Genomic DNA, 26,079 nt, shown 5'->3' with positions numbered 1-26,079 from the left:
TAATCTCCTTGATATGTTCTTCCAAAGCACAATATCACTTTTTAGACAAATGAAAAACATCGGAAGAACATTTTGTTAAGAAACAGTAGTGACTAACTATACAAACAGTGGCCCAAGTTATAAAGTTTGCTTTTTAAAATTACACTCCAAGATGACAGTTTGGCAGAGAGATCTTTTACTTCAATATGTTATGATGACTGGTCAAGACAAATGTTTTATTAGGAAACTAGTCTGCTATTTATCCAAGCAGCTCACAATGTCAGTTTAGACTCACCAGATGGTTCTGCCTGGAACCTCAAAAGTTGGCATAGGTTTAGTATTTGTGACCTTACCTCCAATGATCAACACTGGTCTTATAGCTTTATTCCAAAATAAGAGTAACGTGTTCTTTAAGATACATTACTAATAAACTATGTAGGAACTGATGAAGTGCCAGAAAAAGTGCCAGAAAAATGTAAAATGTCAACACTAAATGATCAACACTGTTAAAGCTAGTTTCACTAGATGTCACTTTATCAAAATATTTACTAACTCCATTATCCTTTGCAGCCACAACAATTGTTGCTTTAAGCCAACTCAAAAGTTGTACTCTATCCTTCAACTTGATGGTTCTCAAGTTCTAGGGCCATCCTCCCTCCCCTGAATAGATATGGGCAGAATACTGCAGGAAGCAGTACAACATGGAAGAAGCTGTGGTGGAAGAAACTGGTACATCAAGGAAGAACAGGGTAATTTGAGTACATTGCATAACATGACATATGGCAGTATCCATATTGTCTCACTCTTTTCATGTAGATGGCTCCCCTATATTGGGAGAGGCAGAAGAGAACACATTCTACCATTTTCTACTGACAGTACTGAAATGAGTCTTTCAATCCATATGTCCACCCATGCAGCAGCTGAATCAATGTATATGACTGTGAAAGGCATTTGTAACCTACCTAAAGTAGAGAATATGGTACTGGGATAGCATGGAGCACAGGCAGAATAATTTTATAAAGAAGTATTCTAATGTGTTACTGGCTCGAACTTGACAAATGGAAACAGGTTCACTTTATACCCTTGAATTAGGTGCAATTCTCTGCTAACACTTTTCGAAGGAAAAATGTTATTTGAAAAACTAGGAAGGCTTATGCATTTCAATTAACATTATCAAAAACTGTTTCACTAAAGTTTCAGTAAGGGTGAAAGTACCCTTAAAGCATGATCATTCTGACATCCTTGCATCAGAAAGCCAAAATTCTAAGGAGTTAGGTATGTCAATTCTCCAATGATCAGGAGTATCAAATTACTCTAGTGCATTTCCCCCCTCTCATCCAAATTACTCAGTACAAAGGTGTACTCCAATTACATAGAGTATGTGTAGCATGGTGCTGCTATACTCAAGCTCTTCTCCCAAGAACTTTTGGTAGAAAACACAGCCCAAAACACACTTCTGAAAAAATCCAGTTTGAGACCACTTTAACTACCCTGGCTCAGTGCTTGCGAATCCTAGATATTGCAGTTTATTGTGGAACCAGTACTATGGCACTTTACAGACCGCCCAAAAAGGCGGTCTGCCGGCGCCTTTGTTTGCTGCACAAAGGAGCCGCAGCAGACAAACCGCGTGGCTCCTCCACGCAGCAAAAAGAAGCCGCAAAAAGCAGCTTCATCTTGCAGTGCCGTTGTGACGTCACAAGGCGCCAACACAAGAGCACTGAGACGTGCGGACGCTAGGCGTCTGTCACATCAAAATGGCGGCACCCATCTGTATAGGGCGCTGCCATTTTGACACCCTCATTATGTGCGAGGGGCAAGGCGTGTCAGGAAGTGCTGCCCCTCACGTGTAATGACGGTGCCCCATAGGGCCCATCGAGAACGTGCCTCTGTCAGAGAAGGATAATGTCTCATGAAACTACAGTTACCAGAATTCACAAGGATTGAGCCAGGGCAGTTAAAGCAGTCTCAAACTGGGTTATTTCTGCAATGTTTTTTGAACCCTAGAATATACACCCTTCCTCCATTCTTGGTAACTGATGAAAATTTTTTGTGCTAGGCAAAACAAAATGTGTAGACTATTTTTCCCCATAACACAGCAGTGGCAAACATCTGGGGCAGGAGTAGGCAAGCTTGGTTGGCCTCCATGTGTACTGGATTACAACTCCTAAAACCATTAAGAATTTGCCATGCCAGCTTAGGTAGACTACACCTGACTTTAAATTGTAAATATGAATTCACTATCAGTGTCATATGAAAAGCTTACAAGACTCAACTGTTATTATTAAACGGCATGTACAGTTGGCCCTGTTTTTACAGGGATCTGTTCTGGACCCACCCCCCACAAGAACAGAGGCTCTCGCGTATCCAACCCATAGGCTTGCATGGAGTGCGTGCCCTCAAGTGCGCACAGGGTGCACCCTGTAGGTGCTCGCCCTATTGGAAACAATGAAGGTCACCCCTCCGTGCATATTCAAGGTCGCGGATCCTAGATCCATACATTAGGAGGCACGACTGTAATTTTACAACTGAAGCTCTAAGCTCAGAGGCAATTTTCTTCGTTAGATTCATCCACACTATGCATTCCAAACCCATACTAATCTGTTTGTACTAGACTTGTAAACTGTCATTGGTTAACCAGTCCAACCAAGTCATATTGCATTCAGACAAGGCAGAAAAGTTTTAAGAGTATAATGAAGGAGAGGAAAAGATTAAAGTTTTAAAACTTAACCAAAAACATAAAACTTAACAGCTCTCAATTTACGATCAATAATTGTTGCTATTACTGTACAGCATCACTAAGATTCTTCCCATTTGTGTTCTTCTGTTTTCAAACCTGTGAGGCTTCTAGCATATCTTTATTTAAATAAACAAATACAAACTTGCAGTCAGGCAAAATATACTGGTAGAGTACATGCCTTACAAGCAAATCATTGCAGGGTCAAACCCAAGTAACTCCAAATCAGGCTGGGGGGGAAACTCCCGTCTGAAACTCTGTCAGTGAGTTGGACATCATGGAGCTAAATAGATGGATCCTAGAGACTGTACTGGTTAGTATCGCTATCCCTGATTTTTCAATGATACCACAGCTAAGGAGAATTATTTGTTTTGACCATATTAAACTGCTGAGAAGAGCAAGCACAGTCCATAAACCTGCACTCCCATCAGGGTTTGAACAGATTTGAACCATAACAGATTATATAAGCATGGAAGCATTTATTAGTAAGCTTGCACTCAAAATGTTAGTCCTATTTTTCCATCAGGCAAACAACTGGCAAGTACCTAATCATACAGTAAAACTTTTGGGACTTGTCTTTACTAGAGTCTCTGAAATAGGAATGTAATGAGAGAAAGGTAAGCTGCCACATTTTCCATGATATGCTAGCTTAATATCAGAGATTCTGATGTAGGGGAAGCATAAAATAACCAAACTCAATTTGTTTTGATTCATTGCCAGACATTCTGCACCGTGTACACAGATGAACCCTAAGATTAATAGACCAACAGATCAGTATTGTATGGTATAGATGGCAGAGAAGAAGGTAAAAAAATATCAAATCAGAAGATGATGTCAAGGCATTTTTGGACAGATGCACCTGAAGACAAGAAAAAAATAGAAAGTTAACCTAGCACATCATGCAGCGTTGACAAGAAAAAAAGCAGAGCAGCAGCATTCAGGAGACACAGAAATAACAACCTGACAACTGAATGCAAGGTTAATGATGTCATGGTGATTATATTTCATCAAATACTAATCATAACCACAATTTAGATGAGGAATGAATTTCAACGGTCTCAAAAAGGAAGGTGGGGTGGGAGAACTAATGATTATTGTTCCTATAAAGGAAAGATATTCACCCAGGTAATTTCAACTTGTTTGCCTTTGATCGCACTGAGGGAAAAAATGGAGAGTTCTCTGTATGCTGCCATGGGTTTTTCTCCCCCATAATTTAACTAAGAAAACAGGAGGAACAGGCAATATTGTATTTACAGTGGATCAGGTTTAAACCAACATATTCTTAACTCTCCCATATGCATAAAGCCTATAAAGTCACTGCTAATCGTATGGTATTCAGGCAATGGAAGTATCATTGCCTGGTAACTCATGAGATGTAGGTCAAGGAAATGTTAACCCAAGTCTCAGGTCATTACCATATATAAGACTAGGCAACCCGGTAAAGAATGGTATTAAGTAGCTGGGGTGCATTCTCAGAACTATATGTAAAATAAATCTGTGCCAAAGAAGCTATTAGCATGTGTTTTGTGTGTTAACTCAGGAGTGACATACATGGTTGTTTACCTTCTTAGTTTAGTTTATATGCCACTGTATTTTTACAATCACTGAGTATGTGTGTAAAGAGTGGGGAGGCAAGTAATGAAGCCAGCGAAGAACAGAGGAAGAAAGCAAACAGACTGCTCAATCATATATGAAATAAAATATTTTAACATGTTCATTATGCTAACATGTGGACTAGAACATTCATTTACACAAATAGTTCAGAAAGATTAACATTGAATCAATAACCAAAAGGATGTTAATATTTTGTTCAGTCCAGTATTCAACGGCGAAACAATCTAAGATGATGGTGCTGAACTTTGTGATTTTTGAAAAAACTATTTGAAAAGGTTAACCAAGCTCCACAGAGATTTCAACCGATCGTCATTGTCTTGGAACAAAAAGCCTCCAACCAAACTTGATAAACCTAATTATGTAGGGTTCATTCACAGAACCCTATTTTTAAATTTTGAAGAAATACAACAGGGATAAATAAGGCACTTAACAACAGAACTTCAGAGAAAAGGGGATATACAATGAAATGTGTGGGTTTAAATTAAAGATAAGCATATATACAACTTGCTGAGCATCAGGTAGTGTACTGAGGACAAGCATGATAAGAGTGGGGCTCTGGAGGCCCAAGTTCAAAAAAATCACGCTTCCAATGAGATGTATTTACTCACCTTTGGCTAGTCACTCTGTTTCTGCTCAATCTAAAGCAGAAGAAGAGACACAAACCCTATCTCTGCTAGCTCCTTGAAAAGGCAACAGAAGGAAAATGAAATCATTGCCACAGAAGTTTTGATAATGAAAAGTATAAATGGCTAGGCAAAATAATCAACTTGGTGTCTTAAAAATTCAAACATCTTAGTGAGACCAGATTTTATCCAAATTTCATAGAGATTTCTGAACAGCTTTTTTGCAGCTGATGATTCCCAAGCACTATTTTCTTACACAGAACAAAGCCTTAAGATGGAGTGGGGTCAACCCACACATGGTGAAATTCTAGTATTTAAAAAATTCAGTGACTATAAGCTAAAATCAACTCACTTAAACTGGGTTAATGGGGAGATAAGTAAGCCACAAGACCTATATTATAATCAATGCAAGAAAAATTCAATATCTTTCCACCCTGAAGATCTATAGGTATGATGACGACAGGTCCCAGAAATGTAGTTCCATTAACTCAGCTACACTAATTTAGGAATGACAATGAGTCATCTACAGGATTCTCTTTAAATGAGCCATACTAGGCACTGGAACATCTCCATATATCTCCTCAGCCTATCCCTTTGCAGCTCTTCCCTCTGACTGTGAAGGCGCTCTGAATCCCAGTTCTGGGAAAAGAGCGGGATACAACAACAACAATAATAATTTAATGAGATAAAGTTGACAACTGTTACATCAATATCCAAAGTTACTATTTACTTACTTAAATGTAACTTGGTACTTAAGTAAGAGAGCCAGTGTGATCTGAATGTTGGACTGGGATAATGGGAGACCAAGGCTTGAATCCCACTCAGCTATGAAAACCCACTGGGTGACTTTGGGCAAGTCACACTCTCTCAGCCTCAGAGCAAAGGGTGAACAAATTAACTCTGAACAAATTCTGTCATTAAAACCCTGTGGTAAGTTTGCCTCAGGGTTGCCATAAGTCAGAAATGACTTGAAGGCACACAACAACAACCTTAATTAAGGGGTACAATTTAAGTCCATGATGAAGTGTTTGTTTAGAAGGGTGTTATTTTGATCTAAACTTGTATAGTTCAAGATGCAGATATGCCAAATAAAACTCAGCTATTAAATACCAGTTTCAGAGCTTTCATCCACATACAGAAATTTACATTCAAAATTTCTTTCAAGATTTCAACTTAATATTATATTTTAGGTACTTCACAGCTAACCAGAAAAAGGCATATGTGGGCATTTAAAGATGTTGCAAGATATTTCTGATATCAAATTATGTATTGAAAATGGTAATGTGGGCTTTACTGCTTGAAAGTAGAAGACCTCTACCATTTCAAAATAGTCAATGTAAGATCTTTTAATCTAATTCACATTTGACTTTTTTTTTTGGTCCCACAAGAACTACTGAAAAGGTAACATTTTCCCATGCAAATCTTACTTGACAAGTTATGCCACTAGTCAAAATGGATGTTTAGATTCTTCATTCCATAGGACCACCACTGTTGGCCCCATGAATTCTAGAACAGTGCAGAGGTATTAATTTAAGTCAACATGCAGAAATGAACTACCAGACTTAATTGTATAGAAGTGTTTAGTGTCCAAACTCCAGGCTATATAGACTTTGGCACTTGAGAGGATATTCTTATCTGGAGAATCTGAAAAACGCACTGGTTCAGAGTCAGACTGTCACACTTTGAGTAGAACAGATTCACATAGCACTAAACTGTAACTCCCAGCAACCCTACCCTGTACTGCTAATTTGTAGGGGATACTGGGAGAATGCAGTACAACAGCATCTGGAAGCCCACTTGATTCCTACCCCAGAGTAGGCCTAGTGAAACCATTAAGGTTAATTACTTATGACTTAGGTCACTATTTCAATGTGTTTATTCATAAGTATGGATAAGTACAGGTTGACTATCCCTTATCCGGAATTCCAAATTATTCCAAAAATTCAAACTTTTTTCATAGGTGGCTCAGGCATACCTTTGCCTTCCGATGATTCAATGTAAGCAAATTACGTTTCATGCGCAAAATTATTATAAAGGTATTTCAATTTAAAATAAAATAATTTTATAAAAAAACCGAACTCCTAGCGCCAAACACCTATGGTCCCAATGATTTTGTACAAGGGAAACTCAACCTGTACTAACACAACCCCTCAAGACACCATTTCACAGGTGTGACACTTTATATGTGGGAAGAGCAATCTAGAGCACTGTGTTATTTTAGGTTACAACTCCCTGAACCCATAACCACTGGCCATACTGACTGGTGCTTCTGGGAGCTGTAGTTAAAACATGTCTTTACCATATTGCCCCTCTTTGCTTTATATCATACATTCCAAATTAAACTACAGCAAATACAATAAGAATAAGCACCATCACACACTCTGGTGAGTCCATTTTACTTCCCACTTCATATTCCCAATTCTACAGTATTTCCCCACATAATGCCAGTAAGCAAAACAGTTCGGAGTCAGAGAGCATTAAAAAAAATTGCCTCCATGTTGCTGACAAAACTAATTAGAGCTGGGCAACTCCCTAAAGAGTTTGAGCCTCTATTGTAAGGGAAGCAAGTTTGGAAAGCAAGCTCACCAAAAAAACAGAAAAGAAAAAAGAAAAGAAACTACTGAGGTTTAATAATATATATACAGTATATATGTGTGTATGTACATATACGTGTGCATATATATATATATACACACACACACACACACACACAGAGAAAGGGGTCATGAGGAGTAACCCTTCTCTTTCATATGTGCACTAATACTAATACTTTCATATGTCTACTAATACTAAGTCTGCCCAAAATACAGCCTGTAGTGGGAAACGCCAAAGCATGGGCTGCGTTTAGCAGAGACACTGCCAAGTCTAGCGATCATCTGGAAAAAGGTGGGTCCCCTTAAAAAGAAGGATTTCAGCTGGAAAAGGCATAACAGGTGAGGTTTTTGTTCTGTGAGGAGTCCAAAAACAAGAGCTGAATGGCATCTGCCAGGCTTCTAGGATCCCGGGAGCTGCTTATGGTTCCCTTCCAAGGCTGACCCCTTTTGGGTTTACACAAGCAAACGTCACCAGTGAGTGAAACTGGGAGGGCGAAGGCATTATTATTAGCTAAACCGCACCCTCCCTGCCACCACCACCACAAGCAAAGCTTATACTCTGGCTTCCTCCTCCACCATCATCACCATCACCACCACATTTCAAATTAGCTCCTTACTCCACCCTCCTTCTAGATTGTGAAAGAAGGAGGAAATTCTCAATGCATCACACACACACAGAGAGAGAGAGAGAGGCACAGACTTCCTCTCCTTGTCAAGAAGAACAGAGGAGGGGGCAGGCAGACACTCCGCATTTAACAAAATCAGGGACTGGTTTTCTCGATGGGTTGTGTTAGGGGCTCATAGGGATGCGAGTGTGTGCGTGTGTTAACGCTGAAACCCGAAAGAGAAAGAGATCCCAGGGAAGTGCCTGAACCAGGCAAAAACCCGCCGCCATCTTACAATGCGGGAAAGAAGTTCCTGGCCAGAAAAGCCACTCCAAGAAAGGTGGATTCCTCACGTAGAAACAGACACACAACACAACATGAGGTTGTACAGGGACACTTCCCCCCCACTCCTCCTTGTCAAGGTTCAAAGGCACATTCCCCCCCCCCCCCCAAAATAAAAAGCCCAGGGTCATAGGCAGGCTTTGTCAGGACAACAATGCCGGAGACTGGAGGGGAAAGACCCAAGACATGAGCCCTCTCCCTACTATCAGGGAGGTTAGTCCTTCTTTTGCCTGACGAAGAAGAAGCAGCCCCTGGGGATCCGAAAGCTTGCCCTGGCAAAGGCCGTTGGGTCACAGGTCCTGACTACTAACCTGCCCTGTATTAAAAGGATTAATCCAAAAGAGGTTAGTCCTTCATTTGCCCGACAAAGAAGAAGCCGGTGGGGCTCCAAAACCTTGCCCTGGAAAGGAAGGTTTGGTCAGAGGTCCTGAGGAATAACCCTTCTCCCTCTCTCTCTTATACACACACACACATATATAGTGAGATCGTGAGGAGTAACCCTTCTCATTCATATATATATACATACATATATAAAATGTATGATATATATATATATATATATATATGAGACAGAAGGGTTACTGCTCGCGATGTGTTTACACACACACACACACATATATATACATACATACACATACAGCCTTCTTCTCTCTCTCTCAATATATATATATATATATATACACACACACACATATATATAAGCTAAAGTACCTTACCACTAATTCTGTTTATGTTGAGGATTGCAAGTCTGAGATTCAAATATTATATACACACACACACATACACACACACACAGGAGAGGTTGGTCCTTGACTCTCCTGACAAAGAAGCAGGTGGGGCTCTGAAAGCTTGCTGGAGCAAGGCCAATTTGGCCAGAGGTCGTGAGGAAGAACCATATATATATATATATATCCTTCATACACACCAAGGCACGCACACAAGGTAGAATACATTCCCACTCATCCTGTTTACATCTCTTATGTTCAGGATTCCAAGTCCCTCTCATATATATGTGTGTATTAGCCTTCATTTCTCCTGCCGAAGAGGCCCGAAATCTTGCCATAGGCTTTGGGGTCACTGTGGTCGGAGAGGGTCTCTGTGGCTACATCCACATTGGAGGAATAACCCGGTTTGGCCCCGCTTTAACTCTTTGTCTGGCTCAAAGGCTATGGAATTCTGGGAGTTGGAGTTTGTTGTGGGCCCAGAGCGGAGCCCCACAACAAACTCCAACTCCCAGAATTCCATAGCCTTTGAGCTAGATTGAGTTAAAGCGGGGCCAAACCGGGTTATTCTCCCAATGTGGATGCATCCCGTCTCTGTGCCTGAAGCCCTCCCAATTCCTCCCCTGAAAGAGAGGGAACACCTTCTTCCTCCTCCTCCTCCTCCATTTGCCGCCATTACGGCTCACCTTGTTAATGCGTTTCAGTGCCATCCTTCCTGGGCGAGGGGCGAGAGAGAGTCGCTGCGGGGATCGGTCGGTGGTGGTCGGTGGTGGCCTCCGCGGCCGGGGGTTGCTGGGTCTTCTTCGCCTTCGCCGCCGCCTTCGCCGCCTCCTCTCGCCTTCCTTGGGCCTGCCTCCGCTCCGCCGAAGCTGCTGCTGCTGCTGCCGCACTCCCTCCCTGCGGGTGGGGGAATGGAGCCGCTCGCTCGCTCGCTCGCTTCTCCTTCCTCCGGAAGCAGCCAGGGGCGCCCGCCCGCACCGAAGACCAGCCGCGACGTCACCAGCGGCGCCGCCTCCTCCTTTCTCTTCCTCCTTGGTTAATCCACCTCTTTCGCTTCGCTGCGGCCTAGTCTGCTCCGAAGCCAAAAAGTAAAACACCGCGACGACGACAACCGCTGCTGCCTGAGGAGGAAGGAACGGAGTGAGCTACAGCCGCCGCCGCCAATGGCGAGGCCGAAATAAAAGGGGCGGGACTAAATAAAGACCACGCCTCCTCTGCTGCTGAAGCCACCGCCCTCCCTCCTTCCCTCCTGGGGAGGGCGAAGGCGGGCTCAGTTTCTTGAAGCCACGCCCCTTTTCCCCTTTCGGCGGTTCTGATTGGATGGCTGCGGCCACGCTTAACCGTCGTCACCGTACGCGCGCGCGAGTTTGTTCATTGGGCGGAGGGATGGAAGGAGGGGGTACGGAGAAGGCTATACCGGCGCATGCGCTTTTGGTGGTGTTTGTTTCTGTTCTGACCCCACCTTTACAGAGGGGGGAAAGAACGTGGCTTGGCTCCACCTCTCGCGATAAAATAAGGCGAGCGAGCGCGATCTGGCCGATAAAAAAAAAGCCTACCTCACGCTTGGCTTCGCCAGTTGGGAGGAGGAGGGCGAAGTGTGAGGGCGGGGGGATTACATCTACGTTTCAACCTTCTCTGCCCCGTTATTCTTTCTTTCTTTCTTGCCCCTCCCTCCCCGGAATAAAAGCGCATTCCTCATTTCCAAAAGGCTGTTGGAACTGACAGAGGGACACTTACAGTACAGCGCTCGAGGCCTCCGCCAGAGGCTTCTCCTCCGGCCCTCTTTTTTTTAATCTTCTTCCTCTTCTTCTCGCGCCCGCGCTTTCGCCAAATGGCCGCCGCCGAGGCCGGAACTATTTGTCACTCGATTACTACTGCCCCTTGTATCCTTCCGCCCAGATGAGGCGGTTCTGAGGGGAGCCAAGCGCCGCCATTCCCCTCTATATTATTATCACCATCGTCATCATTATATTTTATGTTTGTTTCTGTCACGCTCTTTTCCCAGCCCTGGGACTACGCAGAGCGGCTTCACAACGTTAAAAAGCAGCAACAGCACAATTGAAAACATAGGGGGGAAAGTACATTAAAAAGGAATTAAGTTATTACAATATTAAAGCAGACAGTTATTAAAAGAATAAACACATTTTAAAAGAAAATGTATCTATATATATATGTATATATAGACTCCAAAGAGAGCCATTGTTGTTATGTGCCTTTGAGTCGTTTCTCATTTATCATGTGTTTTTGTTTTTGGACGAGATTTGTTCAAAGGAGGTTTTTTGCCAGTGCCTTCTGAGGCTGAGAGAGTGTGACTTGCCTAAGGTTGCCCAGTGCATTTCATGACCGAGTGGGGATTCGAATCCTGATCTCCAGAGTCTTAGTCCAACATTTTACCCCAACCACCATCATCATATTTATTTATTTGTATCCCACTCTTTTCCCAGAATTAGTACTCAGAGCAGCTCAAGAATATTAAAAGAACAACACAGTTTTAAAAGGAGAAGTGGATCAAAAAGGAATTGAACTATTACAATATTAAAATAGATAGCTATTAAAAGAATAACATGCATTTTAAAAAGATAAAACTGTTAAACACTTAAACCACAACATCACACTGGCTCTCCTTTTTACTAAAGCTTGTTTGTTGTGTTGTTGAAGATATTTCTGACCTATGGCAACCCTAAGACCAATCTATTATAGGGTTTTCTTGGCATGATTTGTTCAGAGGAGGTTTGCCATTGCCATCCTCTGAGGCTGAGAGAGCATGACTTGCCCAAGGTCACCCAGTGGGTTTCATGACCAAGCGGGAATTCAAACCCTGGTCTCTAGAGTCATAGTCTAATACTCAAACAGCTACATCACACTGGTTCTCCCTTTAATTAAGTACATTCCCACTAAGTCTGTTTACATCCCTTACATTCAAATTTGCAAGTCTGAAACTCGTACAGACTCCTGGATTCAGTCAAAGGTGGCCTGAATTACAATCCTTTTCATAGACCTGAATTAAAACATATGAACTTGAAAGTGGCATAAGTATGAACAGTATAAGTCATAAGAACAATAATGAATATCCACATATACAGTGAGTCCTTTCTATCTGCTGAGGTTTGGTTCCAGAACCCACCATGGATACCAATATCTATGGATGCTCAAGTCCCATTATATACAATGGCACAGTAAAATGGCCTCCCTAATATAAAATGGCAATATTAACGTTTGCTTTTGGGATAATATGGTTGAATCCATGGATAAAGAATCTGGGTAAAGAATCCATGGATACAGCTACTACTAATTGAAACAAATGATATATTGGGAAAACGAGTAACAAGTATGTTTATTGAATAAGACTACTGTCAGGATTCTGATTATCGTTTATTACAAGAATTATGTATACTAATCTGATTTTCAAAAACATAACCCAACCTTTGAGATAAGGCAATTTCATATGGATTCAGTTAAATAAATGATGAACTAGATGAGGAATTAGAATATGTAACAAATGTAAAAATGTAATAAAATTCAGTACTGTTTTATACACAAGTTAATTGATTTTATTTATTAATAAAACAAAGGTTGTTTTTAAAAAAAAGGAAGTGGTTTCCAGTGAGATATACTTCAGAGTAAATACACGTAACCTTGGGATGTGATTGTATTTGAATAATTTGTTTTTTTTGTTTTATTTATATACTGCTATTCCAAAGATCATAGCGGTGAACAGCAAGTAAGCTAATTAGCAAGTAAGCTAATTTGCCCCCAACAGTCTGGGTACTCATTTTAGCGACCTCGGAAGGATGCAAGCCTGAGTCGAGCTTGGGCCCTTTTTCTGGTCTTGAACTCGCAACCTTGTGGTTTGAACAACTATAAGGTTGCCGTTAAGTCGACAGGTGACTTAAAGGCACATACACACTAGTGGAAATGCAATAGAATAAACACTTTCCAAATGTAAAATTAAGTTTTGTTAATATTGTAGGCCTGCTTTTCTTGAAGAGTTTGACTTTGATCCAGAAAACCAAACAGCCCAAATCCAGAATAAGGCCTATCAAATGTCATTTATTGAGTAGCCAAAGATGGTTTATCTACTGAATTCCAAAACCTTTATGTAGGAAAATGTTGGTTTATTGTTAGCTTTGGCTGGTGTGCCAGCTATGCCCTTTCTTGGGTAAGACACATCTGCCCACAGAGGTTCATGCCTTTGTTACCTCTTGGTTAGATTACTGTAATGTGCCCTGGCTCCTTGAAAACTGTTTGGAAGCTGTAGCTAGTGCAAAATGCAGCAGGTAGACTAGTGTCAAGTGTGTATTTTAGTCTTTGGTATATATAACACTGGTCCTCCAAGAATTACACTGACTTCCAATTTGTATCTGAGTTCAGTTCAAGCTGGTGGTAATTTACAAAGCCTTACATAACTGGGCCAAGATATCTGAAAGACTCCCTCCTCCCATATAAGATGTCAAGGAGAGAGGCATCCTATCGTTCCTAGGGAGGGTATTCCAAAGTCTAGGAGAGTGGTTCCCAAAAGTGGACCCTCTCCAGATATTTTGGACTTCAACTCCCAGAAGCCCCAGCCAGCTTGGTCAGCAGTCAGGAATTATGAGAGCTGTAGTCCCAAACATCTGGAGAACCAAAGTCTGGAAACCAATCGTCTAGGACAGGGGTAGGCAACCTGCGGCCCGCGGGCCGAATGCGGCCCGGCAAGGCCTTGGGACCGGCCCCAGCCCGGTCCTGCCGCCGATTGCCACTGGGGCCTTTAGCGTCTCACACGAGGGGCATGGTGGGGCAATTGTCTATAGAAGCCTCAGAAACATGCATTTATCTTAACAGTTTTTTAAAAATCAGCAAATTTTTTGCATGTCCTCCATTTTTTATTAAAAAGTGCCCTCCATTTGAAAATTTTGTCCTACATTTGTCCCAGTTTATTTATTTAATTTTTAAAAAATTATTTAATTTTTTTTTGGCTTCGGCCCCCCAGTTGTCTGAGGGACAGCAACCTGGCCCCCGGCTGAAAAGGGTTGCCTACCCCTGGTCTAGGAGGAACCACTGAGAAGGCCTTTTTCCATGTTCTTGCCAGATGTTTCTGTGAAGGTGAAGGTGGTGAGGTCAAGAGAAGAGCCTTCTCATATAGGAAGATACTCATATAGTCCAGGTTCATATACAGTGGGCCCTTGGCATGTGCTTGGGTTTGGTTCCAGGACTTTCAGTGGATACCAAAATCCATGGATGCTCAAATCCCACTGAATATAACGACATAGTAAAATGGTGTAAAATCAAGGTTTGCTTATTGGAGACATTAATATGTTCAATCTGTGGATGATCAAATCCATGGATAAAGCATCCGTGGATATAGAGGGCCAAATGTAAGAAGAGATTGTCCTTCTATTAACCTAGATCCGTGCCATATAGGGCTTTATAGATCAAAAGCAGCAGTTTGAATTGTGCCCTGAAATGAATCAGTAGCCAGTGAAGCTGTTGTAACAGAGGAGTTTATTTTCCCTGCACCCTGTCCTGAAACTCTTTTGATACAGGCCTTTGGACTGACTGTATCATACAGGGAAAATCGGGGGTTTAAACAGTGATTATCCCACGAAAATCACACAATCACAATTAACATTTTCACAGAATGATTTGTGAATGATTTGTTGCTGTTTATTGCCTGTTTATTCCCAGGATAATGGCACTTTAATTGCAACATCATGTGAAAATGTTAATCCCGATTGCGTGATTTTCACAGGATAATCGCCGTTTAAGCCCCTGGTTTTCCCCGTGTGATAAAGTCCTAAGTGAACACTTTTCAAAGCCAATGTTGCAAATAACAATAGGATTCACGGTGGTGTACTATTCTGGTATTATTTTTTTAAAATGTTATTGGTTCAAAGTGAAAACCTGAATTGTTCAAACACTTTCGGTGCGATAAACTAAAACACATAAATAAACAAAACATGCTGAAATCAGTGGAACTTCAGAGATTCCTGTGTGATTCAGACTTAAGTGGTTTATGGTTTGCAGCCAATGTGCCATTTAAAAGGACTTATCATGAGACCAGGTGACCACTTCTGTCTCATTTCTGGGATACATGTACAGACATCGTTAATTACAGGTTACATTTAACTGTATGGCTTACTCAGTATAAATGCCTTCTTTTAAACAGGCCATTTTGTGAAAATTACACATGACATCAGTCAGCGGTGCTCATTTTCAGCACATGATGCATATATGCAGAATTCATTTCCTCAGAAGTGAGACCTGCTAAGAATTGTATTTATTTGTTTCATCTATGGCCTGTCTTCCATCTCATGTCTTTTTCTTCCATTCTGTTCTCACAATAGCCCTGTAGAGTAGATCATGCTGACAAAGAGCGATTGGTGGCCCAAGATGACCCTTTAAGTTTCATGACTCAGTGGGAACAAATCTGGATCTCGCAGAGCAACACTCTTAACCTCTACATCACCCTGACTAAGCAAAAGGAAGTGAGCATGCTTCCAGGGCAGTTCCATCATTGCACTCTGCACTTTGCGATAAACTGTGCAATTCTACAGTATAATTTGGATGGGATATCCAGCGTACAACCACACACTAGAGAAAAATGAGCATGCACACAGTTACACACTAAGAAGGGAGTCATTTAAAGGTGCATAAGCCTGGAGCAAATAAATAACCCCAGGGAGGAACAGCCATTAATCCAGTCATGACAAGTAAAATATAGAATAGGCCACCTTTCCCTCACGATCCACATGGAATGGGCTGTAATTCTGCCCTTAAAGAAGAAACACACTGAGTAGGCAGCAATAGTCAGCAGACGTAAACATGAGTCCAAAACACACTGCAGAAATAATCCAGTTTGAGAGTGCTTTAACTGCCCTGGCTCAGTACTAGGGAATCCTGGGAATTGTGGTTTATTGTGCAGAGCTCTCTGACAGAGAAGGCTAAATGTCTTACAAAACTACAGTTCCCAGAATTCCTTAGCATTAAGTCAGGATGGTTAAAGCAATCTCAAACTGGATTATTTCTGCAGTGTGTTTTGGACTATAGATGTTGGGCTGCTGTGTGAAAGAAGAGAGAAAGGAAGGAGAGGAGAAATGTCACATCAGTACTGTACATAGTACTCACACCCCAGACCCTGATGGTGCTCTTTAGCCCATTGGGCTTGCAGTGGAATGTCAGGGTGTATGCAGAAATGCTTGTTTGCTTTTTTAGGCCCCGTACAGACAGGCCAAAATAAAGCTACTTTGGGTCACTTTGGACTCACTGTTTAAATGATGCATGCCTCCTAAGAGTCCCGAAGCTGCGCCAAAGCTTTCGTTACATTTGTATCCTGCCTTTCCCTCCAAGTTTATTGAAGATACCATTTGTGCCCCCTTCCAGCCATTATTGTCACAACACATCTGTAAGGTAGGTCAGGCTGAGAAAATCAGTGGTGAGTTTCTTGGCTCAGTGAGGAGCAGAACTGGAATTTCCCAAATCTTACATGTCTCTTAAGGGCTTTGTTAATTCAGCTACATTCTGATCTTACACGAAAACAAGTGTTGATAGCAGTAATAATGATTGGAGTGGAATACGAGACATTTTTGAAAAGAGATATTGACCAGCATGCAAAGTAAGTGCCATTCTTTCGTGGGAGACATGAGTTCCATGACTGGAAGAGTAATCCAGCTTAGACAAAGTGCAGTAGTTGGATATGCTGAAGGATGCAAGGTGGGATAGATATAGAGATGGTTTCAGTGCATCTGAGATGCTTCATCAATGTGTCTCTTATGGCTGTCCTGTATCGTATTCTGTTTATAGGGCAGGGCTTTATATTCTCATCTAGCATATCTTGGGTGTATGCTCAATGAATAGATTATACAACCAGAGAACCATTTGTGTTACAAACAGACAAAAGCAATCAGGCAGAAAAAGGGCTGTTCTGCAGTAGTGGTTGATTTACACTTGTTTAGAAGAATTGGGAGATGGTATTTGCATACTGTTTGACAAGATGAAAAGGCATGGAATGGAATGAAATGGCTAAATGATCAGAAAAAACATCACAAACTTCCTTTCAAAATCACTTGGCCAAAGCGGTTAGGGTTTTTAAGAGATAAAAGCAGAGTGATACAAGCATTACTCTTAGCATAAAGATGTTACTTGAAATAGCCTTCTCGTGCCAAGTAATCCCCACATAGTTATCATAGTTGGAAATGCATATCACATACCTTACCTACCACATGTCAACAATTACCCTTCTAGCAGCCACCAGTAACATCCAGTAGAGGTGTGACACAGTGGCTGTCTATGTGGTGAACTATCTAAATGTGATCTCCTAACTGTTCAGCTAATGTATTAAACAGAGTTTTAGACTTGGGTAGATAGGGTGCTCTCAAAGAAACATCCTCATCATTCAGCAGGTCAGCAGTGACAGTTGTACTGACAGTCAATGGACACTTTACTCATTACATCTGATTAATGTATTCCAAGTCCACCTGGTTTTAAAAGGTATGATGTGGCCAGCAATTAATCAACCAGGCCTGGCATTTTGACCCAATGAATCATTTACAGTAATGGCAGGCTTGAGGCCATTGCTTTCTTATGAGCTGAGAAGTGATCTTGCCGGAATGTGATCCTGTATCTTAATTGCTTGACTGCAACAAAATACAGTATAGAGATTGTCTATAATCACTTACCAGTCCTGAAGGCACCAGATCCTGTGTGATTTTGGCTGCTAAGCAGGGTCAGGCCTGTTTAGTACTTGGATGGGAAGCCACCAAAGAATACCAAGTACTGTAGGCTATATTTCAGAGGAAGGCAACAGCAAAACACCTTTGAGCATTCCTTGCCAAAGAAAACCCTATTAAATTAATGTGGTCATCATAAATTGACAGGTGACTTGAAGTCACACACATACTGAAATCCCAAAGTTTTTTGTGATTATGTAACAACCACAACTTGTAGTATCAAAACTTCAAGGGATCACATGAGGATATATTAATGATAATTAATTTATGATAAATGTGTTAAGATCTAAGACCAAGACCTCTTGCTAATATGCTGTTTCTGTTCCTATGATTCTTTTCGCACATTATATATGCTAGGCTTAGAACAGTATTTGCATAAGTCTGAAATTTATCAAGATCTCAAAATGTAACTTTTCAGGCCCTTTTTAAGGGAAACAGGTGGCAATTGCCATGTGCCTGACATATCAGGTATCACATCACTACTGATGTTGCTGCATTGTTACCAGCAGATTTATTACAAATAGCACTAAATCCAGTCTCCACAAACCTCATGGGGAAAGAAAGATAACCAAACGAACTCTACTGGTGGTAGTGTCCTTCTGTCTTGAGTCATAATATAATTATTATTATTATTATTATTATTATTATTAATACCCCGCTCTTTAGCCAAGGCTATCAGAGCGGATTACAATTTGTTAATTAGACATTTAATTAGTGTAAGAGCAAGAATGTTACAGCTATCAACAAAGCAAATGGCAGCCTTCCAGCGGAATAATTTTCACCCATTTTAATTATTATATTTATTTCCTTATTTTTTTCCTATTATGGACCCCAAGGAGAATTGCACAATCATCCTGCTCCTCCTAATTTTATCTCCATAACAACCTTGTGAGGAAGTTTAAGCTGAGAGTCAGTGGCTGGCCCAAAATCACCTAGTGACCTTCACAGATGAGCAGGTGAGAACCTTTAACCTCCACACCACTTTGATGCCACGTACACTACAGACCCAAGTCCCCTAAAACAGTGATAAAGGCAAAATATGCACACAGAGACCTACCGGAATGCCCTTCCAAGTATTCTACTCCCTTCATTGCATAATTATTAATAATTATAATAGCCATCAGTTTTTCTAACCAACATAATTTTCTTAGCCCTTCTACCACTATAATAGACCACAGAATCAGAAATTGACTCTAGCAGCAGATAGAAAAGAGACCAGTTAATTCTCTCTTCTCCAATTACAACACTAATTAGAATTAAGAGACCAGCTCCAGTTGGACTAGCTCCAGCAGAGAGAAGGGAGAGGACCATTCCAGCTGGACAGTATCAGGAAGAGAGGAGTTAGATTTTGAGGAAAGATGATATTACGCTAAGATCTATCCCTCTGCATCTCTCCTCCATGTCAACATCAAATTAATATCAATGTGAAACACATAGCAGTGAGGGCATCCCAGTGCAGAAAATTGCCTTGCCATATAATGAAATCCAGTAAGTTCACCATGTGGGAGCTCAAGAGCATGTAGACAGGACAGATAGATCAAGATCGGAATCTGTACAATCCCTTCACTGATAGGAGCGATAATGGGCGACAGACCTGGTGCTTACATGTGAACAGAAATCCAAGTACACTCCCCCTGGAAGTGAGACTCTTTTGCACTGATTGTCCAAGCTATTCTCAACTTCTGTGCTCATTCCTTCCTCCTGGAAATTCTTTCACATCCCGAAACCTGTCCCAGGATATATTTCACCCTATGAAAATACTTGCCCAGGCACCACCAATTTGATCTTGTTTGAGGTCAAACAGACTCTGTCCATATCTAACCCAACTCCTCAGCATAAGCTGGCCACACCAAAATCCTAAAGTAGCTGCTGGGCCATTTTTCATCTCACATTGTGCCCCAGATTCTAGCTACATGTCTGGAATCGGCACAGTCTTACCCTCTGCAAACTTCTTTATTTTGCTATCTACTACCACGTTTATATCAATAGTTCTTGAATGGATATGTGTGTGAGGGTGTCTCATGTGAATGGTGATTTCCTTTTTCTATCAATAAAATCACACTGAACCTGTACTCTGGAGTCCTGTTTTTCAGAACTGTTATACACAGGCTTGATCCCTGCTTTAGTTGTCTGAGCCCTCTTGGCTGTTTTCATTAGAGCTAATAAAATTTCCCTATTTTAATATTAAGTGCGGATGCCCTCTTGGGACCCTTGCATTATGGGTAACGTGTGTCTTTAAAAGGCCCTGTACCTTCTGAATGCTGAATATTGTCAGCACATATATCTTCTCAACTTTTGTTGATGAATTTTAAGTCATTAGTGTTAAGCACTATTCCTAAGTTTAGTTTAAAACACAATGGTTTTCTTTCATTTATTTTCCCATCACTGTCTAAATTAGTTTAATCTTTAACTGACTAAACTAGTTCATTCAGCATTTTTCTGACATGGCCCTTGCTGTTCATTTTCTTTCTGTAGCAAGTCTCTTTGAATCTGTCTGGAAAAAAATACCATTCTTTAGCACTGTTGTCCTTTTCATCTGTTGTTCCTGTTCTAGTTCTGTGCACACCTACAGCAACAAAGAGCAGAACACACCTACTATTTCAAAAGAATGGGAGGGTCAAAAAGGACATGAAGACGACAATATTAAAAGAACAGCAACAGTTCCAAAATGAACAATGAAATAGCTTTCCAAATTAGAATGTGTCTCACTTTTACCTGCTGTGTCAGGGATTTCATTTAATAAATGGCTTGATCTATTAATGCTCTCAGATCTAATCTCAATGGTTTTATACATCCCGCCCCCCTAGTATTTCCCCTTTCCTTACTGAGACAATTAAAGAAAAACAAATGTGACATTTGTAGTTCTCTTTTGTCTTTGCTATTAATATAATAAGGCATGGCACTACATCACAAATATATCTAGGTAACTGTGACAGACTGTTGCAGCAAAAATATCAGTCTTGTGGCTCTTTAAAGACTAATAGGAAGAATGTCAAATTAAAACTTCTTAATTTTTGAATTGTTCCAAGACCCTTTGTTTTTTCACAGATATATGCCAACTGAAATACTGACAAAATATTGTGTCCACAATCCAGTCAAGGTGAGTTACGTGCCATTTATTTAGTTGGGAGAATTATGTGTAATTCTGAATTTGAAATAAATGGAACTTAACAGTTCTATTTTGGCTGGCCCATGCTCCTAAATAAGTAGCCAATATCCCAGCTAATTTAACATAAAATATTCATGTGTGTGTGTGTGTGCGCGCATGTAAACTTCAAGTCATCTGTTGACTTATGCAAAAACAGAGATTTAGGTCCAAAACACAATGCAGAAATAATCCAGTTTCAGAGCATTTTAACTGCCCTGGCTTAATGTTAGGGAATTCTGGGAACTGTAGTTTTGCAGGACATTTAGCCTTCTTGGTCATATTGCTCTGGTGCCACAATAAACTACAATTTCCCGGATTCCCTAGCACTGAGCCAGGGCAGTTAAAGCAGTCTCAAACAGGATTGTTTCTGCAATGTGTTTTGGACCTCAGTTTCTATGTATGGTTGTAATCCTTGACCCCTTTGTGCCTACTGTTTTTTATGAAAGCATGGCAGACAAAATGATGTGGGGACATATTCACCAATATGGAGCAGCTGTAGAAGGAGAAAACTACATAGAACTAATTGGCTCCTCCAGTTCTGTGTTATGCTATCAGAAATATATGAAAATGGCAAATGCAGTTAAGTGTAAGAAAATGTAAAGTGCTGCATATTCTGGCAAAAAAAAAAACAGTTTCACTGGGGTCTCTGACCCACCAGTGACTAACCAAGTAAGGGGCTCTTTGTCACGGTCATAGCTTACTTGGGAGAGAGTCCCAACAGCCTGATGACCCACCTCCATCTTTCCTAGGGTTTCATCAGAACTTGCAAATTTTGCTGTTATTCCTTTTATTTCAACAAATTCCCAAAGTTATTTTAGCTGTCATGCTGACTAACATTCTGGGAGTAGTAGTCCACAAAAAACCACCCCAAACTCATGTTACCTTGGAGTGAACAGTCATATATGGAGTGTTATCTCATTTTGGCACATTGGAGATTATCGCACTGCGTTCTGAGACCGTTCCTATCATCACGTGATGAGAACGTTCCTGGAACAGATATTACTGCATTAGTAAACTAGAACGTGATCAAAACGTGATCAGAACTGCATTTTACCGCACAGCGATTCCTGAAACCGTTCCGAGAACATATTCCACCAAGGCCGCCTCCGTCTCCTGATTGGCTGAAAGAATGACAGGCAGGGAGGCATTGAAGCAGGCAGGCGAGCGACTGCAGTGAGGGAAGGGGTGTGTGTGAGAGAGAGAGGGGGGAAAGGAGGAGGGAGGGAAGGGAGGGAAGAAGGAGGGATCGGGAGGAAGGCAGGGAGAAAGAGAAATGGGGATGCAAGTTACATCCCAAACCTCCTTTGCAAGGCTGGGAAGAAGGAGGAGCTCCATGCAGGTCTCTTCAAGCCGAAGAAAAGCAAGTTGCCAGGGAGGGGACTGGGCCAAGGGCAGAGCCCCGGCAGCCATAGCAGCTCTTTAAACCGGTTAGAAAAGAAGAGTCCTCTGCTGTCATCCCAATTCCCCATTTTGGCTGCTTGTCAGCCTTTTGCCTCCTGTGTGTGTGCGCATGTAATGTGTGCCTTCATAGAATCATAGAATCATAGAGTTGGAAGAGACCACAAGGGCCATCCAGTCCAACCCCATTCTGCCATGCAGGAAATCACAATCAAAGCATCCCCAACAGATGGCCATCCAGCCTCTGCTTAAAGACCTCCAAGGAAGGAGACTCCACTACACTCTGAGGAAAGAGTGTGTTCCACTGTCGAACAGCCCTTACTCTCAGGAAGTTCCTCCTAATATTGAAGTGGGATCTCTTTTCCTGGAGCTTGCATCCATTGCTCCGGGTCCTAGTCTCTGGAGCAGCAGAAAACAAGCTTGCTCCCTCATCAATATGACATCCCTTCAAATATTTAAACAGGGCTATCATATCACCTCTTAATCTTCTCTTCTCCAGGCTAAACATCCCCAGCTCCCTAAGTTGTTCCTTGTAGGGCATGGTTTCCAGACCTTTCACCATTTTAGTCGCCCTCCTTTGGACACGCTCCTTTTTGAATTGTGGTGCCCAGAACTGGACACAATATTCCAGGTGGGGCCTGTGAGCTTCCCTCCCCGCTTTAGTTCTTGTCTGGCTCTTTGCTATGGAATTCTGGGAGTTGTTTGCTTGCTTTTGTGTGTTGCTCCAAACAGAGGAGCTTTTGTGGGTTCCTTCCTGGAGGGAAGGAGGAGAAGGTCCTGGGCATCCGTGCCATCCTTGCCTCCTGCAGGCTGCCAGCACAGGAGCCCCGCTGGACATGACACTAGAGGCCCCCGCAGAAGCAGCCAGACCCTCTCCCTCTTGTTCTCTGCTCTGGCCCCCCTGTTTCCCTCTCTCTTTCTCTCTCTTTCCCTTCTTTCCTCTTCTCTCACTTGTCCCAACTTTCCTCCCTTCCCTCCCTCCTTCTTTCCCCCCTCACACACACACCCCTTCCCTCACTGCAGTCGCTCGCCTGCCTGCCTCCCTCCCTGCCTATCATTCTTTCAGCCAATCAGGAGACGGAGGAATGAGAGAACGGATTTGAGAACACATAAGAATATCGCACACACTTCTGTTGGAACGTTCTCATCCCGTTTCAGCTCTCTGGGAACACATTCATATCTGTACCCTCCTGGAACACATTTGGAACACATTTAAGCGTTCTGAGAACCCGATTGGAACACATACGTGCGGTATACTCAAATGCGTTCCGTTCTCATCACGTGATGAGAACGGTCTCAGAACGCAGTGCGATAATCTCCATTATTTGGGTGTGAATACAACTCTGTGAAATTCATGGCGTCACCATAAGTCAACAGACACCGTGAAGGCACATTCACACACACACACACACACATAATCATATTTGTGGGATTAGAGGGAAATTCAATCCAAACACTACAAACGGCGATCATTACCTTAACAGTGGTATACGGTCTCAAATCAGTATGCACATTCACTTTGAGTGCTGAGCATATAGTGTGGGAGGATAGGGCAGGAACTGAGGGAGAGGCAGGTGGTGCCAGGCGGGTCCACTGGATAGCAGCCAAAGGCACTGTCCCTCACAGTTCAACAGTAGCTATGCCAATGTTGGCTCATTGAAATGGTCCTGCCTTTACTGCATACAGTATTGACTAGTGCCGCTCAGTTGTGCGGGTGTCACTAGAGAGTACTATTATTAGTGACAGCTTCTATTGCAGTTGCCAGGCATTCTGTGGGTGTGGGTGTTGTTGCTTACCTCCCCCCCCCCCCCGCCCTCTTCTTCCTATTACTGTTGAGCTTTTGACTTTGCTGCTGGAAGAGCACATAATTTTAATTTTATCACAATATCATGATGTAACAGCAATGCTGCTTAGTCCATTGGCTTGGTCTCTACATCTCTAAACAAAAAAGGGACTAACACTGGGACACAGGGGTTAAACAGACCTCTAGAAATGTGACATATTTTATGGATGCTCTCAAGAGGTTTTCCTTGTTCAGACACAGCACCACAGTTTGTAATATACACAAGGCATATAGTGTGTGAATTGGCCTTCAACCACTGAGAAGTCCAAGCAGGGTTATATGATAAGGATGCCACCTTGCTGAAGCTAATAAAGGATGGTATTCATTACTGCTTGATTGGGAAATCACACAGGAATCCCATATACACCACCTTGAGTTCCACAGTAGAAGAAAGATGGGGAACAAATGTGTATCTTCCAACACTTCGCGGATGAACATGGGGACATGTCTGGCCAAGCAACATCAGAGAGTGGTCAAAATGGGCAAAGATATTAATGAGGAAGAAGAGAAGCTGCAGCAGGTTGCTTTTGCCCGAGTCTACAGGGAAGCACAAAATTTGGCCCACTCCTTTTCTCCTACTGACTTAATGAAGTGCAAACCATTTTGCACTGTGAACTCCATCTGCAGCAGTTGAAGTGAGGACAAAGGGGGAAGTGGGAGGAGAGGGAAACTGGGAATTTTTATAGGCAGCTGAAACAAAGGATGACAGGACTATCCCTGCCAAACTGGGACACTGGGAAGGTATGCAAATGCAATGCAAATAACATAAATAAAATGAGAAAGCAGGTATTTAATAACATTGCTCTTCTTCCAGCTCTCAGTTCTGTCCCCTTTTTATATGATTTCTACTCTGACTTCTTCCAACTCTTCTTCCATAACATGCCCTTCATTTTAATATAGCCCAGGTTTTTGTCACATCTATTGATGTTTATGTAGTGAATGGAAAAGCAATAAAACCCTTCTTCTGCGCAGCATGTTCAGTGCCTCTGTACCCACATTGAAAAGAGCCCAGATCAAAGCCGATCCAGCAAGACTCAGGAGCGTCTGAGATATATTTCAAGTGCTTTCAGCCATAGGCAGAATTATGAAGAGATGAGAAACAAAGGGGAGCAGAAAATACAGGCAGAGGCTAGTATTGATTTGAACAGGAGCTTTGCTTCGTTCTGTATTGCACAGTTGAAGCCTTTTGGATTGTCCGTCTACAAAAAGCTCAAGAGCAAGTTGTGCGATCTGAAAGTGGGGACGATTGTTCTTTTAAATCTCCTCCAGAGTATTTGAATGTTTTACTTTAATGACAAAAGTATTGCTGTTATTTTGTGGTTGGCCTTTATAATTTAGATGACAGAGTCAAAATCCATTCAGAAAGAAGAAACAACCATCAGAACCATAAAGGAAAAGTGGGTAAACAAAGCATTTTAGGTATACAGAGGGGGGAATTTAAAAATATTAATAGAAGAAGGGCAGCTTGGTGTAGTGGTTTGAGCATTGGAGTACGTCTCTGGAGAACAGAGTTCAAATCCCCACTCAGCCATGGAAACCGATTGGGTGACCCTGTGCAAGTCATACTCCTTCAACCTCGAAGGCAAAGGCAAACCCTCTCTGAGCAAATTTTGCCAAGAAAACCCCATGATAGGTTAGCCTTAATGTCATCATGTCGAAAATGACTTGAAGGCTCACAGCAACAAATACAAAATAGTTCAATTCCAAGCATATACAGTGGATCCTTGTTATACGCTGGGGTTTGGTTCCAAGATCCCCCGTGTATAACAAAA

The 26,079-nt window shown here is 41.9% G+C and overlaps 1 protein-coding gene across 2 annotated transcripts in view; it reads right to left on the bottom strand.

Annotated features, from left to right (window-relative positions):
• UBE2D3 (ubiquitin conjugating enzyme E2 D3) overlaps nucleotides 1–11,047 on the bottom strand; it is a 29,530-nt gene extending 18,483 nt beyond the window's left edge. The window contains exons 1-2 of one of the 2 annotated variants that reach the window (XM_089526053.1): nucleotides 10,951–11,047; nucleotides 9,900–10,334 (exon numbers count right to left, since the gene is read on the bottom strand). In XM_089526053.1, coding sequence (XP_089382179.1) covers nucleotides 9,900–9,923 — 24 coding nt within the window. In that variant the 5' untranslated portion in view covers nucleotides 9,924–10,334; nucleotides 10,951–11,047. Of the gene's footprint in view, nucleotides 1–9,899; nucleotides 10,335–10,950 lie in introns of those variants that run through there. The other variant, XM_089526052.1, reaches the window with a different exon arrangement.
• Between the last annotated feature and the right edge of the window lie 15,032 nt (nucleotides 11,048–26,079).

The sequence above is a fragment of the Sceloporus occidentalis genome, unplaced genomic scaffold, assembly GCF_023333645.1.
Source record: "Sceloporus occidentalis isolate IW3139 unplaced genomic scaffold, rSceOcc1.0.p SCAF_5, whole genome shotgun sequence".
NCBI classification, from domain to species: Eukaryota; Metazoa; Chordata; class Lepidosauria; order Squamata; family Phrynosomatidae; genus Sceloporus; species Sceloporus occidentalis.
The sequence above is the reverse complement of the archived record's forward strand: the minus strand, read 5'-3'. Positions and strand labels throughout refer to the sequence as shown.